This window comes from Taeniopygia guttata, chromosome 14 (assembly GCF_048771995.1).
Source record: "Taeniopygia guttata chromosome 14, bTaeGut7.mat, whole genome shotgun sequence".
In the NCBI taxonomy this organism is placed as follows: domain Eukaryota; kingdom Metazoa; phylum Chordata; class Aves; order Passeriformes; family Estrildidae; genus Taeniopygia; species Taeniopygia guttata.
Window position 1 is genome coordinate 5201481 of NC_133039.1, and position 25855 is coordinate 5227335.

The window sequence follows — 25855 nt, forward strand, 5'->3', positions numbered from 1 at the left end:
GGCGCCGCTCCGCCCTTGGCGCGGGGCGGGCTGGCGGCGCAGGCGCCGAGCGCGTTTCCTGCCGCCCGTGTCCGAGCCGGGCCCGCTCGGCCTCTGCCGCCGCCGGAGCGGAGTCGCGTTGACTGCCCAGAGTCCGCGAGTCCCGCTCCGCCCCCGCCGCCTCAGGTGAGTCCCGGCCGCGGCAGCCATCGGGGGAGCCCGCAGGCCCGCCGGCGTCAGCGGAGCGCGGTGGGGGGATGCAGCGCAGCATCGCCGCGCCGAGGGGCTGGGTTCGCCCTGCTGAGGGTGAGGCGGTGGGCGCCGTGAGGGGCTGAGAGAGGCGAGCCCGAGGAGCTGCCCCCGTTTTCCCCGCTGTGCTCCCTCATATCCCCCGCTGTGCCACTCACGGTCCCCGCCGTGCCCGGTGCTGGCAGGGCCGCAGCTCACGATCCGTGCCCATCGCGGCGGGTTTATCGTGCTGACGGTGCCTTGTGCCAGGAGGTGCCCGAGATGAGCCGCCCCCCGGGAAATCCGCGCTGAGCGACGGACAGTGCTGGGGGCTGTTCTTCATCGCAGGTGCTTGGCTTCCAGGGGGTTGGAAGTGCTGTAGGTGCTCCGAGAATGGATTAAAAAGATCCCTTTCTCGCTGTCACACACAAACATTCTATCTTCACTTCTGAGTCTGTATCCTGGCTAGTTGTTCGTCCATTCACCATATATTTCTCACCCCAGAAGAGGTGACAGCAGCTGAGTGCTGTACATCCCAGCCTCGATCCTTTCAGGCCTTGAACAGAAAGAGCTTCTCTACAAAGCTGCAAAATTTCCCTTTTTTTCTCCATTTTAAAATCCATTTTAAAATATTTTATTGAAACTCTAAGTCAGTTGCTTTCCATTTGAAATAAAACTGAGGGAGAATTGCATTAAGTACTCGGTAACAAAGTCATACCAGTATCTTCCCCATGTGAGATTCTGGGGTTGGATGACAGGAAGGCATTGAGATTATCAAGAATTATAAAGCCAGCAGCATTTTCTTTAGTGAAATACAAGCTAGATTTTGTCTGTCTATTAGTAAAGAATAAATATAACTGGAAAAGTTCTTTAAGATTTGTCTCCCCAAAGAAAATATCACTGTGCCTATCAGGAGACAGAAATAGCAGTGCTTTTTGAGGTTATCATCGTGTTTTGTGGGTTTGTAACCAAACCAAAATAGAAAAAGGTGGCTTGTAGCCAGTTGTGGAGCTCAGGTAATTCAATCAATGGGAAGGAATAGATCATACAACTTTGGATAGGTTTTGGGAACAGCTCAGCCTAAATACCTGAACTAAGAGTTAGGGTGGGACCATATGTTATATGTAATGCCAGTCTGTGAATAAAATACTACAGTTGTATTAGAAAGTGTTTCAAAATAGCTGCATTCCTTGGGGAGAGGAGAGTGGATATTTTTACATTTTATTTCGGAAAGAGTAGCAAAGGCTGAGCATTCCTTGTTGGTGGAACAGCTCTTGAACTTTTCCTGTATATGGAAATGTGCTGCTACTGAATGTTGGCAGGAGCTAAAGCAAGATCCTGGAAAAAGCACTTTGCAGTTGTGTTTTGCTTCCACACGTGGAATCCCAAATGATGGATGTCCAAGGGCAGAAGTAACCCAGATGATGGCAACATTTTCACATTAACAAACAATAATTAATTATTTTGCCTAGGACTGTGTGTATTTAATACTTCATTTGATTGGTGGAATGTGGTTATTATAAGAACTGTGAAAATCATGCTGGTTAAAATTATGAGCTGGACTAAAAGCTTGTATTGTTAAAAGTTGTATTTCAAGTACATTTGAAATGCACCCATAATTTGCATATTTTTAGAATAACAGTGCTCAGTTTCCTTAAACAAAAAAACTAAATAAAATAAAAAGTCTCTACAGTTACTTGCATTGGTGAAATACTGTCTCACCTCTGCTCCAAGATCCAGCACTTTCAAGGTATTTGTTAAACTGATGGTGTGATAGTAATTCCTGAGGCTCACTGAGAGCATACTCCCAAGTTTCTGTTGGATTGCCATTCATTTCCTGTTTGCTTCCAAATTCCTACCTTGTCCTGAAGTCTCCACCCTCTGCTAACATGGCCATACTTGGGTATGTTGTAATTCCAGGCTGTAATGGGTGTGGATGTCTTGGAATGACATCACGAAGATAGTTCTTTTAAGATGGATATGTGGGGGTAAAAATGCTTTGATCCATCAGGCAGTGATAAATTGCTGTAAAAATTAGTGGAATATAAGAAAGGAATTGACAAGTCCAAGTTGGATGTGTTGAATTGTGCACATTTTTGTTATTACAGGTGACCCTGAGTTTTTATGGTGTTACATTCCATCCATTTGTGTTGCTCTGGTTAATACAGCACATAGAATACTATATTTTAATACCTAAAGTATTTCAATATTTAGAATACTTTTTTAATGTCTAAAATATTTTAATTTCAAAAATATATTACTCCATGCCCTATATTAAACCAAAGGCAGCATAAATGGATGGAAGATAATATAATAAAAACATTTTAAACAACTTTGTGGATGGATGTGCCTCCAGTTGCATATTTTCAGCAGTGTTTCTTGTAACAACCATCAGTTACGGAAAATAATAGGTATTTAGCCTTTTTTAAACATAATATGCAAAAACTACAATGATCCACCTTGTTTTAGTGTTTGAATTTCATGGGGCAGAAGCCTGATTATCAAACAGTTCCGTGCTATAATTAATTTGAAGAAATTACTAATCAGTTAATTACTAATCTTAGTGATTTTTTGTAGGGTACATATAAATGATTTTATCAAATAATGTATCAGCAGATCACAGTTACACATCAGTTTGGCTTCCTGAAAAAAAGATTTTGTTGTAGTGCTGCCTGTGAGCCTGGATACAAGTCAGGCTTTAGAATCAGTTCACTGACCTTTGTCCTAGATACTTATTTTTTTGATTGTTCTATTTCCATAGTAAAATTAATAGGTTTATTAGATTTCTTGAGAACCTGCTCTCTTTTCTGTGAGGATACACAAAGAAGCGAGTTTATCTGGCTTTTAGGGCAATTGCAATTAGCTGACATAAGCAGGACAATGCAAATCCATCATTCTACTGAAAATATCTGGGGGTGTGCCACAAGCAGCTCTTGAGCAGCCTTATCATATTTATTAAGTTGTGATCTGTAAATAAATTGTAACACTGCACTGAAAGATGCTCGGTAAATTTTGAAGGTTAACTTGGTTTTATTAATTCTCTCATTTTGAAGCATTTTCTTTTCAATTTTACACCTTTCAGCCTTTTCACTTTTTACAACATAGGAATCTCTTTAACTCGGAATGTCTCTGCATCAGTTCCTGCTGGAGCCAATCACCTGCCATGCCTGGAACAGAGACCGTACTCGTAAGTAATAAGTTCATTTCCATTTTTAATTTATCTTTTTTTCAATTGCTATTTTCTTTCTGCTGTTAGTTTTTGATCTGGTGATGTTCTGGGTCACATTTAGGGAAAGTGTGGTCAGATACATAGTTCTACATGTTAAATGTTCTACTTCTGATCCCAAAAGCACAAGTCTTCCAACTCTAAGCTTTTCTAAGCCTGTTGCTTGAACTCTGGCATAGGAGATAATTAAGTCTCGTTGGTATTCCACAAAGCTTTGCCTCTTGGCCAAGTTTTCTATCTAATGTGGAGAGTTGTGTTCCAAATGTGTTGTCTTCCTCTGCAGAGTACTCATGGCCATGGTATGTGTACCAATATCAAACTGCCAGACAGCAGGGTTAGACGGGATTTTGGGAAGAAATTCTTCCCTGTGAGGATGGGGGGGCCCTGGCACAGATTCCCAGAGAAGCTGTACCTGGAAATGCCCAGGCTGAATGGTGCTTGGAGCAACTTAGGATAGTGGAAGGTGTCCCTGTCCATGGTAGGGGGTTGGAACTGGATGATCTTAAAGATGCCTTCCAACCCAAACCATTCCATGGAGATTTTCCAGGAGATTCCAGGGATTTTGCCCCTTTGTTTACAAAGCCCATGTAATGCTCTCAAATTTGTGAATAGAGGTTTTAGATAGGAAAAGTCTTTCCAAATATAGCATTTGCTATTAAAAAACCTTCTGTACAATTGGATTGTTTTATTTCTTCCTTCAAGAGATTGCCATTAGCCCTAATAACCATGAAGTGCACATCTACAAGAAGAGTGGGAACCAGTGGGTGAAGGCTCACGAGCTGAAGGAACACAATGGACACATTACAGGTGAGATGCTGCTGAGGCAGATATGAAGTTTTCCAGCCCCTCCTGTTTTCCCCAGCTGAGATTCTGAACAGGAAATCTGCAAGAGTTGAGTAAATAGATCTTTTTATAGGTTGGCAGTCCCACTCAGACAGAGCCTTGCAGCAGTTTTCTGAGCTGCATGCAGTGAATGTTAGAAAGAAAAGCCCTATCTCATTTCCAGACATTTCAGTGAAGTTACTGAGCCATTTTTTCTTATCTATTGCTTATTTTTCATCCCTAATGACATAATGAGAACACATTTTCAGTCTGCTGAAGTAATCTGGTTCTGTCACACTGATGCATGCTGCTCCCTTTCAAGTGCTAGTACTAAAATTTCATCAAGTATACGACTGTAGAATTGCTTTGTGGTTTCCAACAACAATAAATACCCTTTTTTAGGGACTGTATAAACATTTGAAGTGCTCAGACCTGGACTTAGACCGTCAGTGAGCACATTTATTGCAGGCTCTGTACATCCACAGTGAAAATTAAGAAGAGCTGTCACATTGGGTCACAAGGTGTTATTTTAAAAAATGTAATTATCCTGTGGCAGTCTTTTATATTACTGTGATTTTTTTTCCCATCCCATGGTGATATTTTTAAAAGGGCTTTGTTCTCTTAAAGAAATGAAAATAATTAATACAAGCACTTGCCCAAAGCAGCAAATTCTGTTGTCAGCTCATTAATGGGCAGAAGCAGCAGTCCAACAGCATTTTGCAGGAACTTTATTCAATTTTTCCAATTCTTGCTTGTCCAAGAGTACAACTGTCCCTGCTTCTTTGTGGAGTCACTTGGGCTGCATTTACAAATTAAATGTGTCTCCCCAAGACATTCTACTTGTACCTGTTAGTGTTAGAAGCCAAATATTCATGACTTGGGAGAAGAGCTCTCCCTGCTCTCCTGCACAGTGTGTACCTTTGGAGTACAAAACTCTGTGGTGGTTGTAAAGAGTGGAGTTAAACTGTGGTTCCACACAGGAGATCCACTGATCAAACTGCTTGTAACCCCTGACAGGAGTGAGTCAGCTGCTGCCACTGCAGCTCCTGATCACAGGGGACCAGGGTCCTTCTCGTGACTCAGGTTTGTGGTGAGCTGCCTCTGCTCACTCACAGGAAGAGCTTGTTTTCTGCTGAGCTAAAAATCTGAACTTGGCCTAAGTCAGAACAGCACCAGGCTGGTGAGAGGAGGTGGTGGGCAGGAGAAGGAGAGAGAGGCAGGATGGTCCCTCTTTCAAAGGCAGTGCTAGAACTCCTCTAACTGTCGTTTCAGACTACCAAGCTCTTCACTTTTTAAGCATAAACGTATTTTGAAGTAAACAATGTATGAATAATATGATAACATTAGTGCAAATTCTTTCTACAGCTTTTATCCCACTTTCAGTTTGTGAGCTTAAGAGATGTTCTAAATACTGAATGTAGTAATGGAAAATCACTGGCAGGAGAGTTGAGGACTGCATCCCAAAGGATGCTAAAGAAAAGATGAAAAATAATGTTCCCATAAGACTTTCCAGTTGGGAACATCCTTCATTGCCTAGGAGGGGAAAGAAGAAATGACAGCTTTATCAAGAGTTTTATTTTATTGTTTGTATTTATTATTTTTTTCCTGGCAAAGTTTTCTTGTGGCACAACTTAAATAGGCATGGAAAAAACATAAGGATTGTGTCAGTATGTAAAGATTGATAACATCTAACCAAAAATCCCTGTTATCTAAACTTTAGATCATGGCTGCAGTGTGGCAGCAAGCACAAAATGTTGTTAGAGGTTGTGGAGTTTTAGAATTGCTGAGTTTCAGCTGTTGAGAGGGATCTTGCAGAAGTCAGAGGTTTGGAGGGTGCTGGTGGACAGGACAGGCCTTGGCCGGTCTGCAGAGCTCCACCTGTTGGCCAGCCCTCGGAGCTTCCTCAGCCAGCAAATCCCTGGCATCTGGGAATTTGGGATGTGCAGTTTTGATGAAAGCTAGAGGGAGAAACAAGTATCCCTCACAGCGTGAAATAGCTCGTGGAGAATAAGAGGTGAAGGGGAATGACATAATAGTGATAACTAAGTGATCGGTTTGTCAGGAACTGCAGTGACAGGGCAGGGAGGAATGGCTTCAGACTGAAAGAGGGGAAATTTAGGTTAGATATATGGCAAAATTCTTCCCTGTGAGGGTGAGTGATGAAGCCCTGGCTCAGATTGCCTGGAGAAGCTGAGGCTGCCCCTGAATCCCTGAGAGTGTCCAAGGAAATGTCCAAGTGGATGGGGCTTGGAGCAACCTGGGATAGCGAATGGGAATTGGCACAGAGTTGGAACTGGACGATCTTTAAGGTCCTTTCCACAAACAATTCTGGGATTCTGTGACACAGGGCTGTGAGGTGATCTCTGCTTTGCCTTAACATAAAGATAACAGCATGAGAGGAGAATTACTTCCTGTGCCCTCTTCACTCGCAGGTATTGACTGGGCTCCCAAAAGCGACCGCATCGTGACGTGCGGCGCCGACCGCAATGCCTACGTGTGGAGCCAGAAGGACGGCGTGTGGAAACCCACCCTCGTCATCCTCAGGATCAACCGCGCCGCCACCTTCGTCAAGTGGTCCCCCTTGGAGAACAAGTTTGCTGTGGGCAGTGGAGCTCGACTCATATCTGTGTGCTACTTTGAGTCTGAAAATGACTGGTGAGCTGGTTTTATGTCTTCACAGTCGGCATGGGAAAGCTGAAGTATTTTACTAATTCCTAAAATATTCAGGAAATATAGAGGGATGGCCTCATCAGTTCTTTTGTGGACTTCAATGTTTAGGGAAAAAGGTTCTCTCTATTCTTCACTCTGCTGTAGCACCTAAAGGCCTTTGACTTTGCCTATTTTCAGACAGTACATGTTGGCGTGGATGTGTTCTGCCTGACTGCCATAAGACATATGTTGCTTTTCTGAAAGTGCAAGAATTTCTGCAGAGTAAAGGTTTCATTACTACAACTCTATGGTTGAAAAAAGATAAATATTTCCTTCCCCCTCTTTGTGCCAGAATAAATGAAGAAATCTTCACTGGAATCTTTCTTCTGTATCTGTTATTTTGGGCCATTTCTTGTCATTCCGTCACATCTCCAGGGCGATCTGTTAGAAGATGCTTGAGCTTGTCATTGACTTGTTCTACGTTTTGTCATGTACTTTTACCACAGTTTATAGATTTCACATAAGAACATCACAAAGATATTTCCACCATTAACATTTTTCTCATTTTAGCATCTAAACTTAATGTTTCTGATGTTCTCCCTTTGAGCTGCATGTGTTGGAGCTACATTTGCTGTGTCATCTGTAGCTGAAGTCAGTGTGTGGAGTGTCTCTTACTTTGGGTTGCATAAACAGGCACAAAAACACAAGTGTTCTGTGTGCAGTCTGCCATGTGGAGATGAAAAACAATGACACGATCTGCAAAATAAATTTTAAAGATTGTTTTGGACTTTTATGTTTTCCAGCATATTCACTTACCAATATTTTTTCTCTGCCTCACTGTCTGCAAAAGAATCAAGACTCTATATGCTAAAGAAATATAATCTGTAAATTGTGAGCCTTAAAACTTGTACCTGATAGAAGTAAAATCAAAGAAAAAGCAGCATCATCCCAAAGACCATCAAGTGAATAATAGATTTCATTACTAGTTTGTAAATGGTTCAGATGAACCAAATCTGCTGAGACATATTTAGGCCACTATTGATGAATTCAGCAGCAAGACCACTTTGCACTGCACTGCAGATAATTGAGATGAATGCACTGGTTGTGTCATTGGCAGTCCCCCCATTTTCTTGTTGTGTTTTATAGTTATTATATTTTTAAATAGTAGAAAAGTCAATAGGCAAGAGATGTGACTATAAAATTTGTTGGAAGGACTGGAGAAGGACTTGTGCTTGGTGGTCCATGAAAATAGTGCTGCTTAGCTCAGTGTCACAGTCACAGGTGACCTCGTGTTCACTGTGGGGAAGAGACCTGGCAATTCCTGGGCAAAATTCACATCAAGGAGTTCCATCTGATGCATTATAAAAATCAGCTTGAAGAGGAATAGGATTTAGCTGAGGAGATACATGTTTAATGAGTTTGTTCATAGTATTTGAAAGTTTAATTAAGCTAACCATAAAGTTCACAGATTGCACAAGAGAATGTGAAAGATTTGGACATGAAGTTTTTTCCAAAACTGATGTGTTTAGCCATTGACAGAGAATGATCTTTTTGAGGAGTGTTTCATGGATTTGTGGGAATCAGGTAATATATGTTGATATAAAATTTATGTCTTATTTTGTTTTTGTTTTATTTTAGGTGGGTGAGCAAACACATTAAAAAGCCCATTCGTTCCACTGTCCTCAGCCTGGACTGGCACCCCAACAATGTCCTGCTGGCTGCAGGATCCTGTGACTTCAAGTGCAGGTGAGAGAAACTAAAACATCTTATCTACAGTTTGGGTTACTGGATCAAATCAGTAGCTTGAGTATGTTGATCAGTTATTTGCACTAATCTAAACATTTAGTTTAGATTGCTATTAGAATAAAAGGTGGCTCATTGTGTACTGTTGTTGGTACCAAAATAAAATACCCAGCTTCAGAAACCTTGGCTTTGGTGCTGCTGTGTCCTGACTTTGCACAGCCAGCATGAACTGTTGAGGGACACACCTGAATTTGGGGATTTGCTGGGTTCCTTCCCAGCATTACACAGCACTTATGCTGAGAGCTGGTCCTTAGGCTGAAGTTGGATTAGCAGGTGTCATCTTGTAGAACATCAACACGGCTAGTTAGAGTTTAAAAAGTAATACCCTAATAGTGCAGTTCCAAAATTCAGAATAATTGGTCATTTCCAATGGTGTTATCCCATCTTTTTTCCTCTGAGTTCCTTGTTTCCTCCCCTTTGCCTGTGGGGAGCAGAGTCAAGGAATTGATCCACCTTCAGCTCAACACAATAGAAAAGATTTTTGAAGACCATAAAAAAAAAAAAAAAAGAAAAAAGGCTGCTAAAGGCAGATTGGTGTGAGAGGTGGATGGGGGAGACTTTGCAACTGATTGTGAAACAACAGGGTGAGGGATGGGCCCTGCAAAGTGCTCTGTGCTTGGGGTCACTGCAGGGGAGTCTGCAGGGCCTGACTTGAATCCACATTGACTTAATCACTTGTACCTTGAATGATAATGAACAAGCTTCTTTTCTTAAATTCTTTATGTAATAGGGCAATTTTTAAGCTTCAAAGTGTGTACTAAAAATTACTAAGGAGGAGTGGGAGGGGGAGGTGGGACTGACTATTGCATTCTCTATTTCAGAATGAAATCCTCACATCTAAGCCCCATCCTTTGATAACTTTTCATGTAAGGACAAATGTTAAATGGAAGCTGGGAAAGAGAGGGGAGAGTTGTCTCCTCTTTCCTGCCTTATTTACCGTTTAAATTAGATAAACTGTATGTATTCACTTCCTGTCACAAAATAGGTGATGTGAAACAGAAGCAGCTACTTTTCACATGTGGAAGTTTTTAAATTTGGTTTCATGAAGGACCTGAGGATTTTGACATAGGTCACCTAAAATGTGTGTGTGTGTCCTACCCAAACCATTCTGGGATTGTAGGATTCTGTTTCTTCCCCAAATCCATGAAAAACTATTATCTTTTGTAAATTATGAGTACAGATCTCTAGAATTCCAGTTCTCCCTTCAGTTCCATATTAAAAAAAATAAATAAAGATACCTGAAGTGTGCACCTGTTCTGATGGAAATTAGGAAATGGATCTACCAGAGCTACTGCCACGTAATAAGCAGCTAGGTGGGAAACGTTTTGGGGAAGGAATGGAGGGCAGGAGGCTGCAAATTGCTGGGTATTCAGCAGAGATTTTTGGTGCTTTGCCAAGATAAATGAGCTCCCCTTATATTTATCTGAAATACATATGTATCTGTAGCTACCAGTGCCATCTAAGTATGATTTTATGTTCTTGCTGAGGGAATGAAAGTCATTTCCCAACATTCTTTGAAGGCTGGGGCCTTCAAGCTGAGGTGATTTTGGTTTTAAAAGACAGGGAGACTTTAATAAGGGGGAAAACTTCTTATATTTTTAACTAACAGTTGAATTAAAGGTCTTCCTTACTTAGGTATGATTTTCCTGCCTTGTGTCAAAGGCTGTTGCTTTAAACATCTTGTCCCACTTCCATACATTAAGAGACCATCCTTTTAGGTGGCTCTATAAAATTGAGATTTTTAAAGGATTATCATTAGATTATACTTAAACTAATAGAGCCAAATATATATCCATACTTAATTCCCTGAAAATCTGTACCTAATTTAGCTGCAGTTAAACTCTTCTCATTCCAAATGAGCAGCTTTATTGAAATAAGCTGAATATAGGTACCTTTGGAAGTGCTTACCCCACACATACAAAAGATATAAAAAACAGGGAAGGGGAAGCTACATTTTCTTTAACTCACTATAAAATAATTCCTGTTTGTGTGTGACTGCAACCATGAATATTTGATTATAGTTTTCATTTATCCTTATTTATTTTTTCCCTCTGGTAGTAACATGGTGTAGCTGCCTTGCTCCTATTGTTCAATGGACTCAAATCCTATGGTTGTGACGTCCCATTAAATTCCATGGTAACAGTCAAGAACACCATATTGTGGCATGTCTGAATCATGCAGAAGGAATTTGATGAAAGGGGGAGGCTTTCTATTTAAACATACCTTAAAAATTGTAGTGCTGGTGGAAAAAAAAACCTATTAAAACATTGCAGTATTTCGGGCTTTCAAGGCATTTTTGCAATAATGAGCCGGAAGAAGGTGGCTCAGAACTCCTTTGCTGGCATTAGAACATCACATCACTTTCTTTGAAATCCTGTTAAAATGGGAATGTTCTTAAAAAGTGGGTAATTTTGTAGGTGTTTGTATTAGATTCTAATTATACAGTGCCATTCCTGGGTTTTCTCTAACTGAAGGCTTGACTCCGGAGAGCTGTTAGCACTGCAAAAGGATGAAAGGGAAATCTTGGCACAGGGAAATACGCACTGACAGCGTGTATTTTTGTGCCATCTTCTGGAAAAAAGGGAGAGGGCTACCAGAACAGCATTTATGAGAAACCTGTGTGCTTTGTACTGCTGCTTTCCCTCTGCATGCTGCTGCTTCCAGGCTTGTTCAAAGACACCAAAATATTTTATTTTGGGAGAATCAGGACTCATCTCTCTCCTTCCAACTCAAAACGCACCCCATGCTCCCAAGGAGCTTTGTTCTCTCTTTTTCACACCAAAATCTTTTTATTTGCAGGGTGTTCTCTGCTTACATTAAGGAAGTGGATGAAAAGCCAGCCAGCACACCCTGGGGCTCCAAGATGCCTTTTGGGCAGCTGATGTCGGAATTTGGGGGCGCAGGCAGCGGAGGGTGGGTGCACAGCGTGAGCTTCTCCGCCAGCGGCAACCGCCTGGCCTGGGTCAGTCATGACAGCACCGTGTCAGTGGCTGATGCCTCCAAAAACATGATGTGAGTATCCCCCTGCTGGTATTGTGAGCCTGATGGTGACCCTAAAGGTTTTTTCCAACCTTAACGATTCTGTGGTTCTGTGTGGAATATTGGGTTCACAAGCTTGTGCCTCTGTTGCCTGTTTTATTGTAGGTTCCAGAAGTCTCTTTGAGGCTTATATAAATATAAATATTCTATAAGTAAGATTTGTTTCTGTAAATTTTAGAGTATATAATTTAAATTCTTTGTAAGAATTCTTTGGTGAGGGTATAGCAAATTTTTTTGGCAGGGAAAAAAGAGGCATTTAGGAAAAAAGGTATGTTTCACTGAGTAACCAGGGAAACAATATTTCCTTTTTCAAAACAATATTTGCAATACAAAATATTCCAAGCAGTATTCCAGACAATATTCCCAATTCAAAGAGAATCCAGAAACATGCTCACTGTATCACTAAGACCGCATCTCTAACCAGAATCTGGAAAATAAGTTCATGAAATATTAATTTCAACATCTGTCCTTAAGATGCTGCTGATGCAAGGTTTCAACTTACACCTCCCAGTCCAACAAAATACTTTATTAACAATTGCTCCTTCTGCTGCTCTTCTTGATCTGCAAAACTTTGCAGTGTCCTTGGCTTTCCAGCCAGGAAGGATGAGATTCTCCATATGTTTTGGTAGCAGAAGTCTCTGGGGTCATCCAGACATTGCTAGGATTAATTTTGAATTGTGGTTCTGATCAGTACAGTTGTATAAGTAATTGGCAGGGAATATCATTAATTATAAAGAGTTTTAGAATTCCTTTTATTTGTCATTAAATCGCAAAAGTTGACTTAAATGAACATCAAGGCTTTTTCCCTCTGCAAAGATGTCAAGAATCAACATTTCAAGTGTTTTTTATATTCAAATGAAATTAATATCTTCCTCAAAACACACATTTTTGGGGGTATTCCTTTTGAACTCTTGCCCCTGTTTACGCATAATTTTGGTAATGTTAGCCTTTCACCTGAAATACTTGGCTTTGTTATAAATCTTCCAGCACACTTTCATTAGGCTGAAACTTTTTATTACAAATTACAACCTTCTGTTGTCACCACAGGGCAGGCGAGCTACCTTGACTTTTCCAACCATCCTTGTATGGGAACGGTGCCTATTTTTTGTTAGAGCCAAAAATGAGAGGTTTCATTGAATCCCTCTAACACATGTCCTTGTGCTCAGGGTTTCGCAGCTGAAAACAGAGTTCCTCCCACTCCTGAGCGTGTCCTTTGTCTCCGAGAACAGCGTGGTGGCAGCTGTAAGTGTTTCTATTCCTCCTTGTGGAGCTCTGTCGTGTTTTGGAGGGGGAGAAAACCCCATATTTTGCACAGTTAGTAACAATACTAAACAAGCTCTGCCCTGCTGTCAGTGTTTGCCTGTTGGAAGGGCAGGGTGGGAACGCTGAGGTGGTGTTTCCTGACGGGTGTTTGGTTGCAGGGCCACGACTGCTGCCCGATGCTCTTCAACTGTGACGACCGTGGCTTGCTGAGCTTCGTTTCCAAACTCGACATTCCCAAACAGAGCATCCAGCGCAACATCTCCGCCATGGAGCGCTTCCGCAACATGGATAAAAGAGCCACCACGGAAGACCGCAACACCACCCTGGAGACACTGCACCAAAACAGTATAACGTGAGTGTCCTGCTGCCAGCAGCAGGGCAGGGGATGTTCTCCGTGCCCATTGCCCGGGGTGTTCTGCAAACCTTTAGGTTTGCTGTACCAGAAGGGTGTAGCTGGCATCTCTTTTCCTAGCAGTTCTCAGTTGCTGGGATTTACGTGGCTGCTGGTTAATCATTGACATGGCTACAGCTGTTTGCTCGTGGTTAATGTATTGTGTACCTTGGACACAGCTTATCTTATCAAATATGTGGGTAGTTCCCAAGAGGCTGGTGGCACTGTGCAAAATGCAGTCAGCAAAATCCACCTGAAATTCACATCCCAGCTTCCTTTTTCAGATGTTACTGCCATGTGTATTATTTATTTATTATGTATTACTGCTTTCAAACAGAAAGAGGGGAAATTTAGGTTAAACATAAAGAAAAATCCTTCCCTGTGAGGCTGGGGAGGCCCTTGGCACAGGCTGCCCAGAGGAGCTGTGGCTGTCCCATCCATGGAAGCTTTCAAGGCCAGGTTGGAGCAACCTGGGATAGTGGAAGGTGTCCCTTTCCACAGCAGGGAGTAGGACTGGTTGAGTTTTAAGGTCCCTTCCCCCCCAAACCATTCAACAATTCTGTTTATCAAAAAGATTCATTCAGGTTAATTGGGTAAAATATCTTTGCACTAAAAAAATTGTGATCCACAGGGATGTTGAGCAATTTCTCTTTATTCAAGGAAAACATTTTGTCTCACCAAGCCCTTAAAGAGCTTTCAGCATCTTTTTCTTGGCTTATTTTTCTGAGGCATTCTACCAAGAATCTGGTATAGGCTCTGGTATATAGTCGTGTCTCCATCCAAAGAGTAGGAGTGGAATTCAACCCAAATTTCCCAGATTTCTGGCTCTCTGGAATGGGTGTTGGAGCTCTCACTCTCTGTTTGCAGCCAAGTGTCTATTTATGAGATTGACAAACGGGATTGTCGGAAATTCTGCACCACCGGCATCGATGGAGCAATGACCATCTGGGATTTTAAGGTAAAAATGTGCTTTTACTACCATGTTTATGTGAACTAGCTGGGGTGGTGGATTTTTTTTTTTTTAATCTCTAGTATCAACTCCTGAGGCTCAGCCTCAAGCCAGGTTTTAGTAGCAGCAGGAAATCCAGACTGGAATATTCAAAACCATTACTGAAATCCATAAGAAAAACTGATCCAAGAATCTGCAGAAATGCAGATGCAGTTTGTTAAGCAGATGGTGCTAATACAGACTTATTTTTTTAATAGAATTACTTAATGTCCCTGTAGGAATCCCCTTAATTCTTTCATTTTCCAGCCTCAGCCACAATTGAGCTGGAGCAATTCATACAACACAGCCCCCTGCCTCTCCCTTCTCCCATCCCATGGGACTCTGCTCATTGTCCTGCTGCAGAACATGGTCCTGTCCTCTCAGAATTGACTTACCCAAGGAGTAAGAAGTTGTCTCTAACAGCTGGAAAATACAATATTGAAAATCCTTCAAGGATGTATTAATGCCCATGCTTGCTTTGCTCAGGCCTGGCCAACAGAGGTCCCTGCTGGCCTTCCCAAATCTGGGATGTGGGCTCTGATTTAGGGAAAGAACAGATTGTGTTCTGTGGTGCCAGAATGCTCTGGTGGGGACAGGAGTCAAACAATAAGTTGAGGTGATCTCTAGGCTGCTTTAGTGCAGTTTTGGGTCTGTATCATTGGCCTGTACCTGCCTGAGTTTGAAAGGAACGACTGTTGTGGTCTCTGGCTCTTGCATTAGGAAGAAATCCTTTACTTAAAAGGAGAAATTCTTCCCTGTGAGGGTGGTGAGGCCCTGGCACAGGTTACCCAGAGAAACTACGGCTGCCCCTGGATCCCTGGAAGTATCCAAGACAAGGTTGGACAGGGCTTGCAGCAACCTGGGAATGTGGAAGTGTCCCTACCATGGCAGGGGCTTGAATGAGATGAGTTTTAATCCCAAACCATTCTGGGATTCTATGACTGAATCTAATTTCAAATATTCATCGTTTTTGCTTGTTTTTTTTAGCATTTACACTGAATTATTTAGCCCAAGCTACAACAGCAGATTGTAATTAAGATTTTTTTCTCTCCTTCAAGACTTTAGAGTCCTCCATCCAAGGGCTACGAATCATGTAAAGATGGATTTCCATGATCTAGCAGGACAAACTGCTTGACAGAATGCAGCTCCCACATCTGCACAAACCTGAAAAGGGAGGAGGAAGGTGAAATATTTGGAAACACTGAGAAAATACAGCTTGGCAGATTTTCTTTTGAATCTAAATTTGGTGAATTGTGTTGGTTTCAAAATCAGCTGTGATTGTTCTTTTTTTTTTTTTTTTTTTTGTTGGTTGGTTGTTTCATTCCATTCTTTACCAAAGCTGCTCCTTAAGTAGTTTATTGCAGGAAGTTATGAATCACTAACTTAAATGGGGAATTTTATGTAAATTGTCTGCTAGAAATAATAATAATAATAATAAAAAAGAGAAAAACTGATTCTTTGTTTTGATGTTTATTGATTAAAAAAGGGATATTAAGGGAATTGGGAGAGAGACAGAGTGGGGAAAACCCTGCACTGATTTTATGGCCTTAAAGCAGGAGAAGTTCATCTTAACTGAAAGGTTCTAAAGTTGACAGACCAGGAATTCTGGTGATCTGGATGTGAAGATTCAGATGAGCTTCTTCAGGGGAATTCTTCGCTTGAGGTGACAATTTTGGAGGATCAATTATTTTATCCTACTTCTCTTCATTCTCTCTGCCTTGCATTTAATCCATAACAACAGCAAATTAACCCGAATGTCTTTTTTGTTGTCTGCTTAGTGAGTGACATTTTTCCAAAGGTGAGTGACCAGAATTATTTGCAGTTGCCTTTGGGGTTGGTCCTCAGCCTGCTCCCAGGGCAGTGCCTGTGGGACAATATGGAAAGCTCTGTGTGGAAAGCGAGACAAAAATCTGCTGAGCCTCGTCTGGGGAAGACAAATTAAAAGCAAATCTCCTGGTAAGTCTGTGAAACTTCAAGGCTGGGGAATCACCATCCCTGGAGGTGTTCAGGGAATGATTGGATGTGGCACTTGATGCTCTGAGCTGGTTGGCAAGGTGGAGATTGGTCACAGGTTGGACTTATTGAACTTGGAAGTTTTTCCTACCCTCAGTGGTTCTGGGATTCTGTGGCCTGTTAGAGCTGAGCTCTCAACCCATAAAATCCTGTATTTATAACAACTAGTGGGCAAATGAAGCTGCAGCCAGAGGTGTCAGTGTGGTCTGGCTTCTGTGCTGATCCTTTGTCCCCAGATACCTTTTGCAGTTCAGCTCGGAGCCTCAGGAGCTCACGGAGGCATTTGGACACAGGGTGTATTCCTCCTCCCTGTGCTGCTGCCTTGCTGTGCTCTGAGGGGATTAGCTGGCTCATGGTATTGCTTTACAAAGCTTAAAACTGTCAATTCTGCCGAAAATGCAGAAGTGTCTTTAAAAAACCCCAATGACTAAATTTACCACTTCCTCTGGAGCCAGAGTTGCTTCATACCCTGCTCGTTTCTCAGCTCTGTTGCTGTGCAAGGTCAGCTCTGAGTGGCAGCCACTGTTCTCCATCACAGAACTGGATCCTTCTCTGGTTTCCTTGTGTCTCCCACCTTCTCTCCTGGCAGTCAGGCTTGGCTATATAATTTCCTCTCCCTTCTAAACATAAAATAACGAGTGTTTCATTTCTTGCAGTCAGGGGATCTGGGGCAGAGCAGAGAGGGAAGGGGTGAGCGAGTGCATCCCTATGCCCAGGATGGAAGGCTTTAGTGCATCTAGCGGGAATGGGATAAAAACTAGTTGCTCTGAAGCTGATAAAACCAGAGGGCCGGATGTCTGCTGTGTGGGGACACAGGCATGGTGGCACTGGGTCCCACTGGGCCCTGTGGGATGCAGGAACCAGCAGCAGCTGCTGCCGAGGGCGGCCGGATCCCGGCTCCGCGGGGTCCTGCGGATCTCCCCGGCCGTGGGAGGCGATGCCGACCAGCGTCTCTCCCCGGGTGGGCTCCGAGCTCGGCTGTTCCCCGGTGGGGGCCAGCACAAGCATCGGGGAGTCCCCACATCCCTCGGGAGGGAGACAGCGGGGATCCTTCCCTTCTGTTCTCCTGGCTGTGTCCTTCCCTGGAGCAGCCGGGGCGCGTTGCCCACGCCGCACCCGGGAGCCCCGCGGGGCCCGCAGGCACAGACAGGGGCAGGGCGGCCGCGGAGCTGCTCCGCGCTCCCCCCACGCCCACGTAAGGAAGTGGTTGCATTTCTCGGAGAGGAAAAGGGAAGTCGGGCTGCCTCGGCGGGGCAGGCACAGCTCCCGCCGCTCGCTCCGGGCTCCGTTCGTGTCGACTGCCCAGAGTCCATGAACGAGCCCCGCCGGCCAGGAACGGAGCCCAGCCCGCCCTGCCCGGCAAGGTAAGGACGGGCTGTGCCGCCGCTGTCCCGCGGGGCTGTCCCTGTCACCGCTCCGGGCGCTCACAGCCCGCTCGAGGGGTCGGGGGTCCCCCCGGGCTGGGGTCAGGGGGGTGCAGGCAGCCCCTCGCCCCCTGCGAGTTTCGCTGTCGCTGCGTTTTGGATGTTTTGGGGTTTTCTCCCAGCTTTGTCAGCAAGTTTCAGGGTTTTTTTGTTGTTTTTTTTTTTCCTCTTGCCGACGGTCTGACAGCTCTGAGGGGGTGGAAAGAGTCGTGCTGTGGGGGTCCCTCGGGGTTGGTGCCGGCAGAGGCAGAGCTGCCGCAATCTGTCCTCCCCTCCTCGGCAATCAGCTGCTCCCCGCTTTGCCCGTGCGAGGAAGAGGAGGGTCAGAGCCGCCCTCCGCCTGCCCTGGGACGGGGGTGTCCCCCAGGCCAGGCTGGCTCGTGGGGCACCAGCACTGGGCTCTGAGGATGGGTGTCCCCAGCCCGGCTGGCAGGAGCAGGGCGGTGACACCTTCAGCTGCCGCAGGGAGCAGAGGGGCTCCCGGGGTCGGTGTCGGGGTCTTGGTGGTGCAGGGGTCCACCACAGAGTCCGGGGAGAGTTTCGGGGGGTCCCAGCTCCCAGCAGGATCCTCGCTGGGTGCAAACCCTCCTCCCGCCACCCCTAAAAACCCAAACCCCAGTTCCTCCGGTGTGCGGCTTCCTCCCGGGACTGGGAGGAGCCCCCGGCAGTCTCTCGGCTCTGCCAAGGTTTGGTTATCTCCTCCGAGGATGTTTCCGAGCTGCTTGGACTGGCCGGGGAGATAACGGAGCTGTTCCAGCTCCCAGTCCCGCCCTGTCTGGCCTTCGGAAAATTCCCATTTTCTCCCTCAAGAGCCCCTGGGTTGGGGAGCGGGGTGGGGGAGGGATGTAACCACAGCTCCTCTGATGCTCTTCCCGGCTGGGTCACTGCAGGGCCGGGGCAGGACTCAGCCACAGGGAACCCATGGGGAACTGGCTCGGAGTGGGGGAAATAAAACACCACCCACTGCAGGGAGCGGCCCAGGCCCTCGCTGCCCTCGCTCCTTCCCGTGTCTGGCAGAAACTTCAGTCCCTGGCACGGCGGCTGAGCTCGTCCCTTCGGGGTGGCACTCAGACGGGAGCAGCAGGGACCCCAGGGAGGAGAGTTTATACCTCTGAGCTCCCAAACCACCTGGGAAAAGAAAAAGTATTGCTGTTTTCTGCGTGTCGAAGCCAGAACCCATCCCTCCTGCAGGGAGCCCTTAGAGCCGGGTGCCCATTTCAGCCAAATCCCTTTTTCCTCTCCTGATCTCTTGCAATGCCCCTGTCGCTGATGGTTTTGTCCGTCCCTCGCGGTGCTGCTCCATCCGCGGGGCTCGAGGGAGAGGCCCGTGGTGGCAGCAGCTCTGTGCCCTCCTCGGGACACCCGGGGCTGCATCCCAGGGGGATCGGCGGGGCTGGACAGGGCAGCTGCCTCCTCATCCCTGCCCAGTCCTTGGCCAGGGGCTGTGTGACAGCCCGGCTGTCCTGCACCAGCGCTGGCATTTCTCCACATGCAGAAGGCAGCTGATGGAACTCCTCAGATTTTCTTTTCCCCAGCCCAGGGATAGAGCTTTGCTAAGAGGGACTTTTTTCCTTTCCCCTGTAACGTTTTTAGCTGCCAAAGAAAACGGGACGTGTTCAGGGAGTTCCCAAAATAGCCGAGAGCTGGCTGTGAGTAATTCCCGTCATCAGCCACGCCCTGGCGAGGTGTTTTCCTACATCCCTGCGCCCCCCGGGCCGGATGGCCAAAGGGCTGTGACGCTGCTCCCAGCCCTTCCCGCTCCCGTGGCACTTGGAGAGGGTTTTTTGGCAAACTGCTCCATCCCATGGCGGCTGGGGACCGGCAGGAATGGTGGGAGCTCAGCCAGGAGAAGGGATCAGTCCTGAGGGCTGAGCACTGATGGGATGGAAGAGCCTTAATGGGGCTTTGGCTCTTCCTAAATGAGAGGTGTGGAAGGAGGGAGTGGATCTGGTGCTGTTGGGGTGGGGAGAGGAGGTGCTGCCCCTGGTGAGACCCCAGGGGTGCACAGGGGGCTGCTGGCACCAGGGTCCCTGTGTGCCCAGCCAGCTCCTGCCCAGCAAGTTCCAGCCAGTTTGCTTTAGAAAATCCTGGAAATGGCCAGTTTCTGAGCTTGGAAATCCTCAAGAGAACCCTCTCCCCGGCAGAGGAGAGACATGGTGGGCTGCAACACAAGACTGATGCCAGTGGGAAGGATCATTCTGTGGGGCTGGGATCTTGTCCCTGTGTGCTGACATTCTGGGGGTCTCTCCCTGTCCCCAGCCCCTGAGCCATGGCCTACCACAGCTTCCTGCTGGAGCCCATCAGCTGCCACGCCTGGAACAAGGACCGCACCCGTGAGTCCGCCCGGGGCAGCCCGGAGTTCCCGGGGCAGCCCGGAGTTCCCGGGACATCCCCAGGCACTGTCCCGGCTCAACATCCCCGAGGCGGGCGATGCTCCGGGAGGGGCAGAGCTGGTTTGGGGCTGGATTTGGGGACAAATCTGGCAGATTTGGGGGCTGGGACAGCACATCCCCCTGTGTCCCCGGTGCCAGAGCCTGGCACAGCGTCCGGCCCCGAGGCACCGGCAGGGGAGGGAGGGACCGGGTGATGCAGGGGCGATGGCATTTCCCGAGCGCGGCCCGGGGGATGAGGAGAACAAAAAGGGCTTTTTTTCTCTGCTGCGGCCCGAGCGCCGGGCAGGCGGGGCGGGATGGGGCTGGATTTGGGAGCTGCGCACCCCCAGCCGTCCTGTTCCATCCCATCCTGTCCTGTCTCATCCCACCAGCCCCATGGGACCGCACCATAGGGAAGGGGTGACCCTGAGCTGTGGGGTTCTCCCTTCCCCCAGGGACAATTTGCTGCATTAGGGCAGTGCAGGACCAGGGCTGGGGGGCTGTGGGACTCCCCCAGGCTGCTGGGGCTCAGGGGGACATGGAGCCCAGGAAGGGGTGGGTGGGTGGGTGCTGGTTGGCCCTGCAGAGCTGTGACCCAGGGGAGGGCTTTGCCCTGGCCACTGTCACCCCCCAGAGATTGCCCTGTGCCCCAACAACCACGAGGTTCACATCTACCGCAAGGATGGGGCCAAGTGGAGCAAAGTCCACGAGCTGAAGGAGCACAACGGGCAGGTGACAGGTGAGTCACAGCTGGCAGAGGGGACAGGGATGGTGGCTGGGCTGTCCCAGAGCTGTGGGACACGTCCCAGAGTGGATGGGGGTTGTGCTGGGGTGGAGGAGAGTGGAGCAGGTTGTGTCCAGCTGAAGGCAGCCAGGGGTGGGATGATGGGATGGGAGAGATGGAGAGGGATGAGGTGGAGGGAAGGAGGGAGAGAGGGATGGGAGAAATGGGATGAGATGGATTGGGATGATGTGGGATGGATGGAAAGGGAAGGGATGGGGTAGGGTGGAATGAGGGATGGATGGGTGATGGATACATAGGAGGGATGGGATGGGAAGGGATGGGGTGGAATGAGATGCATGGATGAGAGAGATGGGGTGGGATGGGTTGACATGGAATGCTTTGAGGTGAGAGGGATGGTGTGGAGCAAAGAGGAACTGTGGATCAGAGACCACCCAGAACAACCACACCTTCAGACACCCCCCAGCCCTGAGTGCCACCATTCCCATTCCTGAGGCTCCCTGGGCCACCGTGGGCCACCACCATCCCCTTCTGCCTTCCAGGCATTGACTGGGCTCCTGAGAGCAACCGGCTGGTGACGTGCGGGACCGACCGCAACGCCTACGTGTGGACCCTCAAGGGCAACGTCTGGAAGCCCACCCTGGTCATCCTGCGCATCAACCGCGCCGCCCGCTGCGTCAAGTGGTCCCCCAAGGAGAACAAATTCGCCGTGGGCAGCGGCTCCCGCCTCATCTCCATCTGCTACTTCGAGCAGGAGAACGACTGGTGAGGCTCTGAGCGGGTCTGTGCTGAGGGAGAAAGAGAGGGGATGGATGGATGGATGGATGGATGATGGATGGATAGATGGATGATGGATGGATGGATGGATGATGGATGGATGATGGATGGATGATGGATGGATGGATGGATGATGGATGGATGGATGGATGATGGATGGATGATGGATGGATGATGGATGGATGGATGGATGGATAGATGGATGATGGATGGATGGATGGATAGATGGATGATGGATGGATGGATAGATGGATGGATGATGGATGGATGATGGATGGATGGATGGATGATGGATGGATGGATGGATGGATGGATGGATTGGGAAATATGAGACTGGAGGAGCTGGAGGTGGAGACAGATGGGGAAATAGAGGGATGGATTCCCCATGCCCAAACTGCTACTGCAGGATGGTGGCCCAGGGCAGCTCCTGGAGCACTTGGAGCCCTGACCAACATCAGCCAGCTCCCCAAAATCCCAGGGGGGCTCTGGGGATGGTGATGCTGCCCCTCTGCTGCCACCCCCTCTCCACACAGGTGGGTTTGCAAGCACATCAAGAAGCCCATCCGCTCAACGGTGCTCAGCCTGGACTGGCACCCCAACAATGTCCTCCTGGCTGCTGGCTCCTGTGACTTCAAGTGCAGGTGAGGAGCAGGGCTTGGGTGACTGGGGAGCCTCATGCAGGGGGATCCCAAGGATGGGCTGGGGGGGGTGAGCTTCACCCCAGGTGCTGTTTGGAGCAGGGAATGGAGCACAGGGGAGATGCAGGGAGGTCTGGGGACCATCCCAGGGGTACAGCACCCATGGAAGGTAGGGGGGCACCCCACAGGCTCTGCCAGGGAAGCTGAGTCACAAAACTGAGGCAAGGGGCAGGGATGAAGTTGGCACAGATCCTGCATCCAGGGACACATGCAAGGCTCTCCCCCTCCCAGGATCTTCTCAGCCTACATCAAGGAGGTGGAGGAGCGGCCCAGCCCCACGCCCTGGGGCTCCAAGATGCCCTTTGGGGAGCTGATGTTTGAGTCGAGCAGCAGCTGTGGGTGGGTGCACAGCATCTGCTTCTCAGCCAGTGGCTCCCGCGTGGCCTGGGTCAGCCACGACAGCACCCTGTGCCTCGCCGACGCTGGCAAGAAGATGGCGTAAGCAGGGCTGGGGACAGGAGGGGGCCTGAGGGGACTGGGGGAGGCTGTGCTGGGGGTGGCAGCAGGGGTTGGCTCCCAAACCAACACGGGGATGGAGGGATCTGGGTTGGGTTGGGCCAAGAGCAATCCCAGAGTGCTCCTGCACATGAGTGGGGGAGATGGAAAGGTTCAGCCTTGGGAGCTGGGTTAGCCCTAGAGCATCCCTGGAGCATCCCTGGGAATCTCTGAGTATCCCCTGAGCATCTCTGTACTTGGGTGGGGGAGGTAGAGGGGTTCAGCCTCAGGAGCTGAGATAGCTCTGGAGCAGCCCTGGGTATCCCTGACCATCCCTGAGCATCCCTGGAGTATCTCTGACCATCCCTGGGTACCCTGAGCACCCCTGGAGCAGCCCTGGGTATCCCTGACCATCCCTGAGCATCCCTGGAGCATCCCTGGAGTATCTCTGACAATCCCTGGGTATCCCTGAGCATCCCTGGAGTATCTCTGACCATCCCTGTGTATTCCCTGAGCATCCCTGGAGTATCCCTGAGTATCTCTGACCGTCCCTGGGTATCCCTGAGCATCCCTGTACATGGGTGTAGGACACAGAGGGCTCAGCCGCAGGACCTGGGCCACCCCTGGAACATCCCCAGACCACCACGGGTGGAGGAGGTGGTGTCTCCCCTTGTGCATGATGAGCTGTGCCAGTCTCAGCGCCGAGGCTGAAGCTCAGCTCGTGTTTCACACCTCGCAGTGTTGCCTCCCTGTGCACCGAGACCCTGCCCCTGCTGGCTGTCACCTTCATCACCGAGAGCAGCCTGGTGGCCGCGGTGAGTCCGGGCTGGGCGCTGCGGCGGGGACCGCCCGGGGGGTGCTGAGCAGGGCGGGTTTGTTCCCCAGGGCCACGACTGCTGCCCGATGCTGTTCACCTACGAGGAGAGCCAGGGCGCCCTGAGCTTCGGGGGGAAGCTGGATGTCCCCAAGCAGAGCTCCCAGCGCGGCCTCACCGCCCGCGAGCGCTTCCAGAACCTGGACAAGAAAGCCAGCTCGGACACGGCCAACGCCAGCCTGGACACCCTGCACAAGAACAGCATCAGGTGTGGGCTGGGGCAGGCTTGGGCTCACCTCGGGGGTGATGATCCCTGAGCATCCCCTGTGTGTGCTGCTGTCCAGCTCAGGAGCTGGGACAGCTCTGGAACATCCTTGGATATCCCCACAATGTCCCTGAGCATCCCCTGGGTGTGCTGGGACAGCTCTGGAACATCCTTGGATATCCCCACAATGTCCCTGAGCATCCCCTGGGTGTGCTGGGACAGCTCTGGAACATCCTTGGATATCCCCACAATGTCCCTGAGCATCCCTGCAAGCGGGAGGGACAGACTGAGGCTCCAGCACCAGGAGTTGTGACAGCCTTGGATATCCCTGAGTTTCCCATGGTGTCCCCAGAGAATCCTTGCATGTGGGAAGGGGAGATAGAGAAGTTTAGTCCCAAAAGCTGGGACAGTTCTGGAGCATCCTTGGAGCATCCCTGGGGATCCCCAGGCGTCTCTGTATATCCCCAGTGCCTCTCTGCACTGGTGGGGGAGATGAAGGGGTCCAGCCCCATTCCCACCCCTAAGGGCTCAGCCCTGGGGCTGATTGCTGCTCCCTCTGTGCACCCACAGCCAGATCTCGGTGCTGACTGGCGGGAAGGACAAGTGCTCCCAGTTCTGCACCACAGGGATGGACGGGGGAATGAGCATCTGGGATGTCAAGGTAAGGAACCCCCGTGGACCCCTCGTGCCAGCACTGAACCATCCCAGTTCCCCCCTTCCAGCCCCCCAACCACCTCCAGTTTCTTTGGGAAGCCACGAGCTCATGAGCACCCTCCTGTTTCATTTCAGAGCCTGGAGTCAGCACTGAAGGATCTCAAGATCAAATGAAGGAGACATCCAGGAAGGGCATCCCAGCTTCCAGCTGCCCCTGCTGTGCCCCTGCCTGCTGCCCTCTGCCACCCCCCGTGCCACAATGCCACCAGTGCCTGTCCCCGCTGCCAGCCAGCCCTGGTGGCTGTTTCCAGACAAAGAAAACCATTTTTCTTACTATTTTTGTTACCATCCTTCCCGATGCTGGTCATACATTGCTTGGAGAAATAGCAAATAAAGGATTTTCCCGAATAAATAACTTTTTTTTGCACTTTTTTAGAACAAGTTTAGTGTAAACACAGAGGTGATCAGGGCAGATCACAGCGCTGTGCCACATCTCACCACGGGTGGTCACATCATTTCTGCCACCACTGTGAGGGGAAATTGGGATTGTGGGGATAAGGGGAATGTTACTTTTCCATTCCCTGCTTCAGCACCGTTTCAAAACAGGGTTGGTGTTAGGCAAAAAGGAGGGCAGAGGATGGAAGTAGGCAGAGAGAACAGGTTTCCCATTCTCTGAGTTCCCTGGTAAAGTCCTGTCAGGTGGGAAATTCCCAAACCTGGAGCCAGGTCAGAGACCTTGGGCTCCCCAAATAATCGTGCACCTTCCCACGGCCTGGGAATGGAGCACTGGCTGCCAGAGGGACAGTGACATTTGAGTTCTGCTCCAGCCCTCAGTAAGTGGGAGGTGTTACCTGGGGAAGATTTTCCCACTTGTTTCCATGCTTTTGCAAGCCTCAACCCTCTGCCCCTGTGGCTCCTGCCCTGCTCCATCCCAGTGTCAGCCCAAAAACTCCCCCTGTCCTGCCCCATCACCTGCCTGTGCTCCAAGGATCACCCAAAATTCCCATGCCAGGCTGTCCCCAGCACATCAACTCCTCTCCTGCCAGCACCTGCTCATCTCCCACAGCTCCCTGAGAGCATTTCCTGTGCAGATCTTGGCTTGGTCTGAGCTGTGGTCTGAGCCAGCAGCTCGCTGTGACACTCCTTGGGGCACAGTCCTGTGTCACACCCTTGTGCCCAAGTCCCTGCAGCCAGGCACGGCCAGGGTGACACAGAACAAATCCCGTTTGTCACCCTTCATCTCCACAGCTGCAAGCCCTCTCTCTCCCAGTGA

At 48.5% G+C, this 25855-nt stretch overlaps 2 protein-coding genes across 3 annotated transcripts; both read left to right on the forward strand.

Annotated features, from left to right (window-relative positions):
• The first annotated feature begins 4 nt into the window (after positions 1–4).
• ARPC1A (actin related protein 2/3 complex subunit 1A) lies at positions 5–15842 on the forward strand. Of its 2 annotated transcripts, none has more exons than XM_012577915.5 (10): positions 5–165; positions 3290–3394; positions 4136–4240; positions 6688–6910; positions 8543–8650; positions 11507–11719; positions 12913–12988; positions 13168–13361; positions 14268–14358; positions 15447–15842. In XM_012577915.5, the coding sequence occupies exons 2-10, from the start codon at positions 3331–3333 to the stop codon at positions 15483–15485; spliced, it is 1113 nt and encodes a 370-aa protein (XP_012433369.1). In that variant the 5' UTR covers positions 5–165; positions 3290–3330; the 3' UTR covers positions 15486–15842. The 2 variants fall into 2 exon arrangements, with proteins under 2 accessions (XP_012433369.1, XP_002192960.1); XM_002192924.7 differs by having other exon boundaries at positions 3313–3394.
• A 1766-nt stretch (positions 15843–17608) lies between these two features.
• Positions 17609–24997, forward strand: ARPC1B (actin related protein 2/3 complex subunit 1B). The gene is made up of 10 exons (XM_030284411.4): positions 17609–17765; positions 20085–20158; positions 20832–20936; positions 21482–21704; positions 22250–22357; positions 22646–22852; positions 23589–23664; positions 23735–23931; positions 24499–24589; positions 24718–24997. Exons 2-10 carry the CDS (start codon positions 20095–20097, stop codon positions 24754–24756), a joined length of 1110 nt encoding a protein of 369 aa, XP_030140271.1. The 5' UTR covers positions 17609–17765; positions 20085–20094; the 3' UTR covers positions 24757–24997.
• Positions 24998–25855: the final 858 nt, after the last annotated feature.

Excerpts from the sequence above, each read along its gene's own strand:
- ARPC1B (XM_030284411.4), top strand. The coding sequence starts at position 20,095 with ATGGCCTACCACAGCTTCCTGCTGGAGCCCATCAGCTGCCACGCCTGG. Across the intron at positions 20,159-20,831 it reads CTGGAACAAGGACCGCACCC|AGATTGCCCTGTGCCCCAAC; the intron begins GTGAGTCCGCCC and ends GTCACCCCCCAG. Across the intron at positions 23,932-24,498 it reads CTGCACAAGAACAGCATCAG|CCAGATCTCGGTGCTGACTG; the intron begins GTGTGGGCTGGG and ends GTGCACCCACAG.
- ARPC1A (XM_012577915.5), top strand. The coding sequence starts at position 3,331 with ATGTCTCTGCATCAGTTCCTGCTGGAGCCAATCACCTGCCATGCCTGG. Across the intron at positions 6,911-8,542 it reads TTTGAGTCTGAAAATGACTG|GTGGGTGAGCAAACACATTA; the intron begins GTGAGCTGGTTT and ends GTTTTATTTTAG. Across the intron at positions 14,359-15,446 it reads TGACCATCTGGGATTTTAAG|ACTTTAGAGTCCTCCATCCA; the intron begins GTAAAAATGTGC and ends CTCTCCTTCAAG.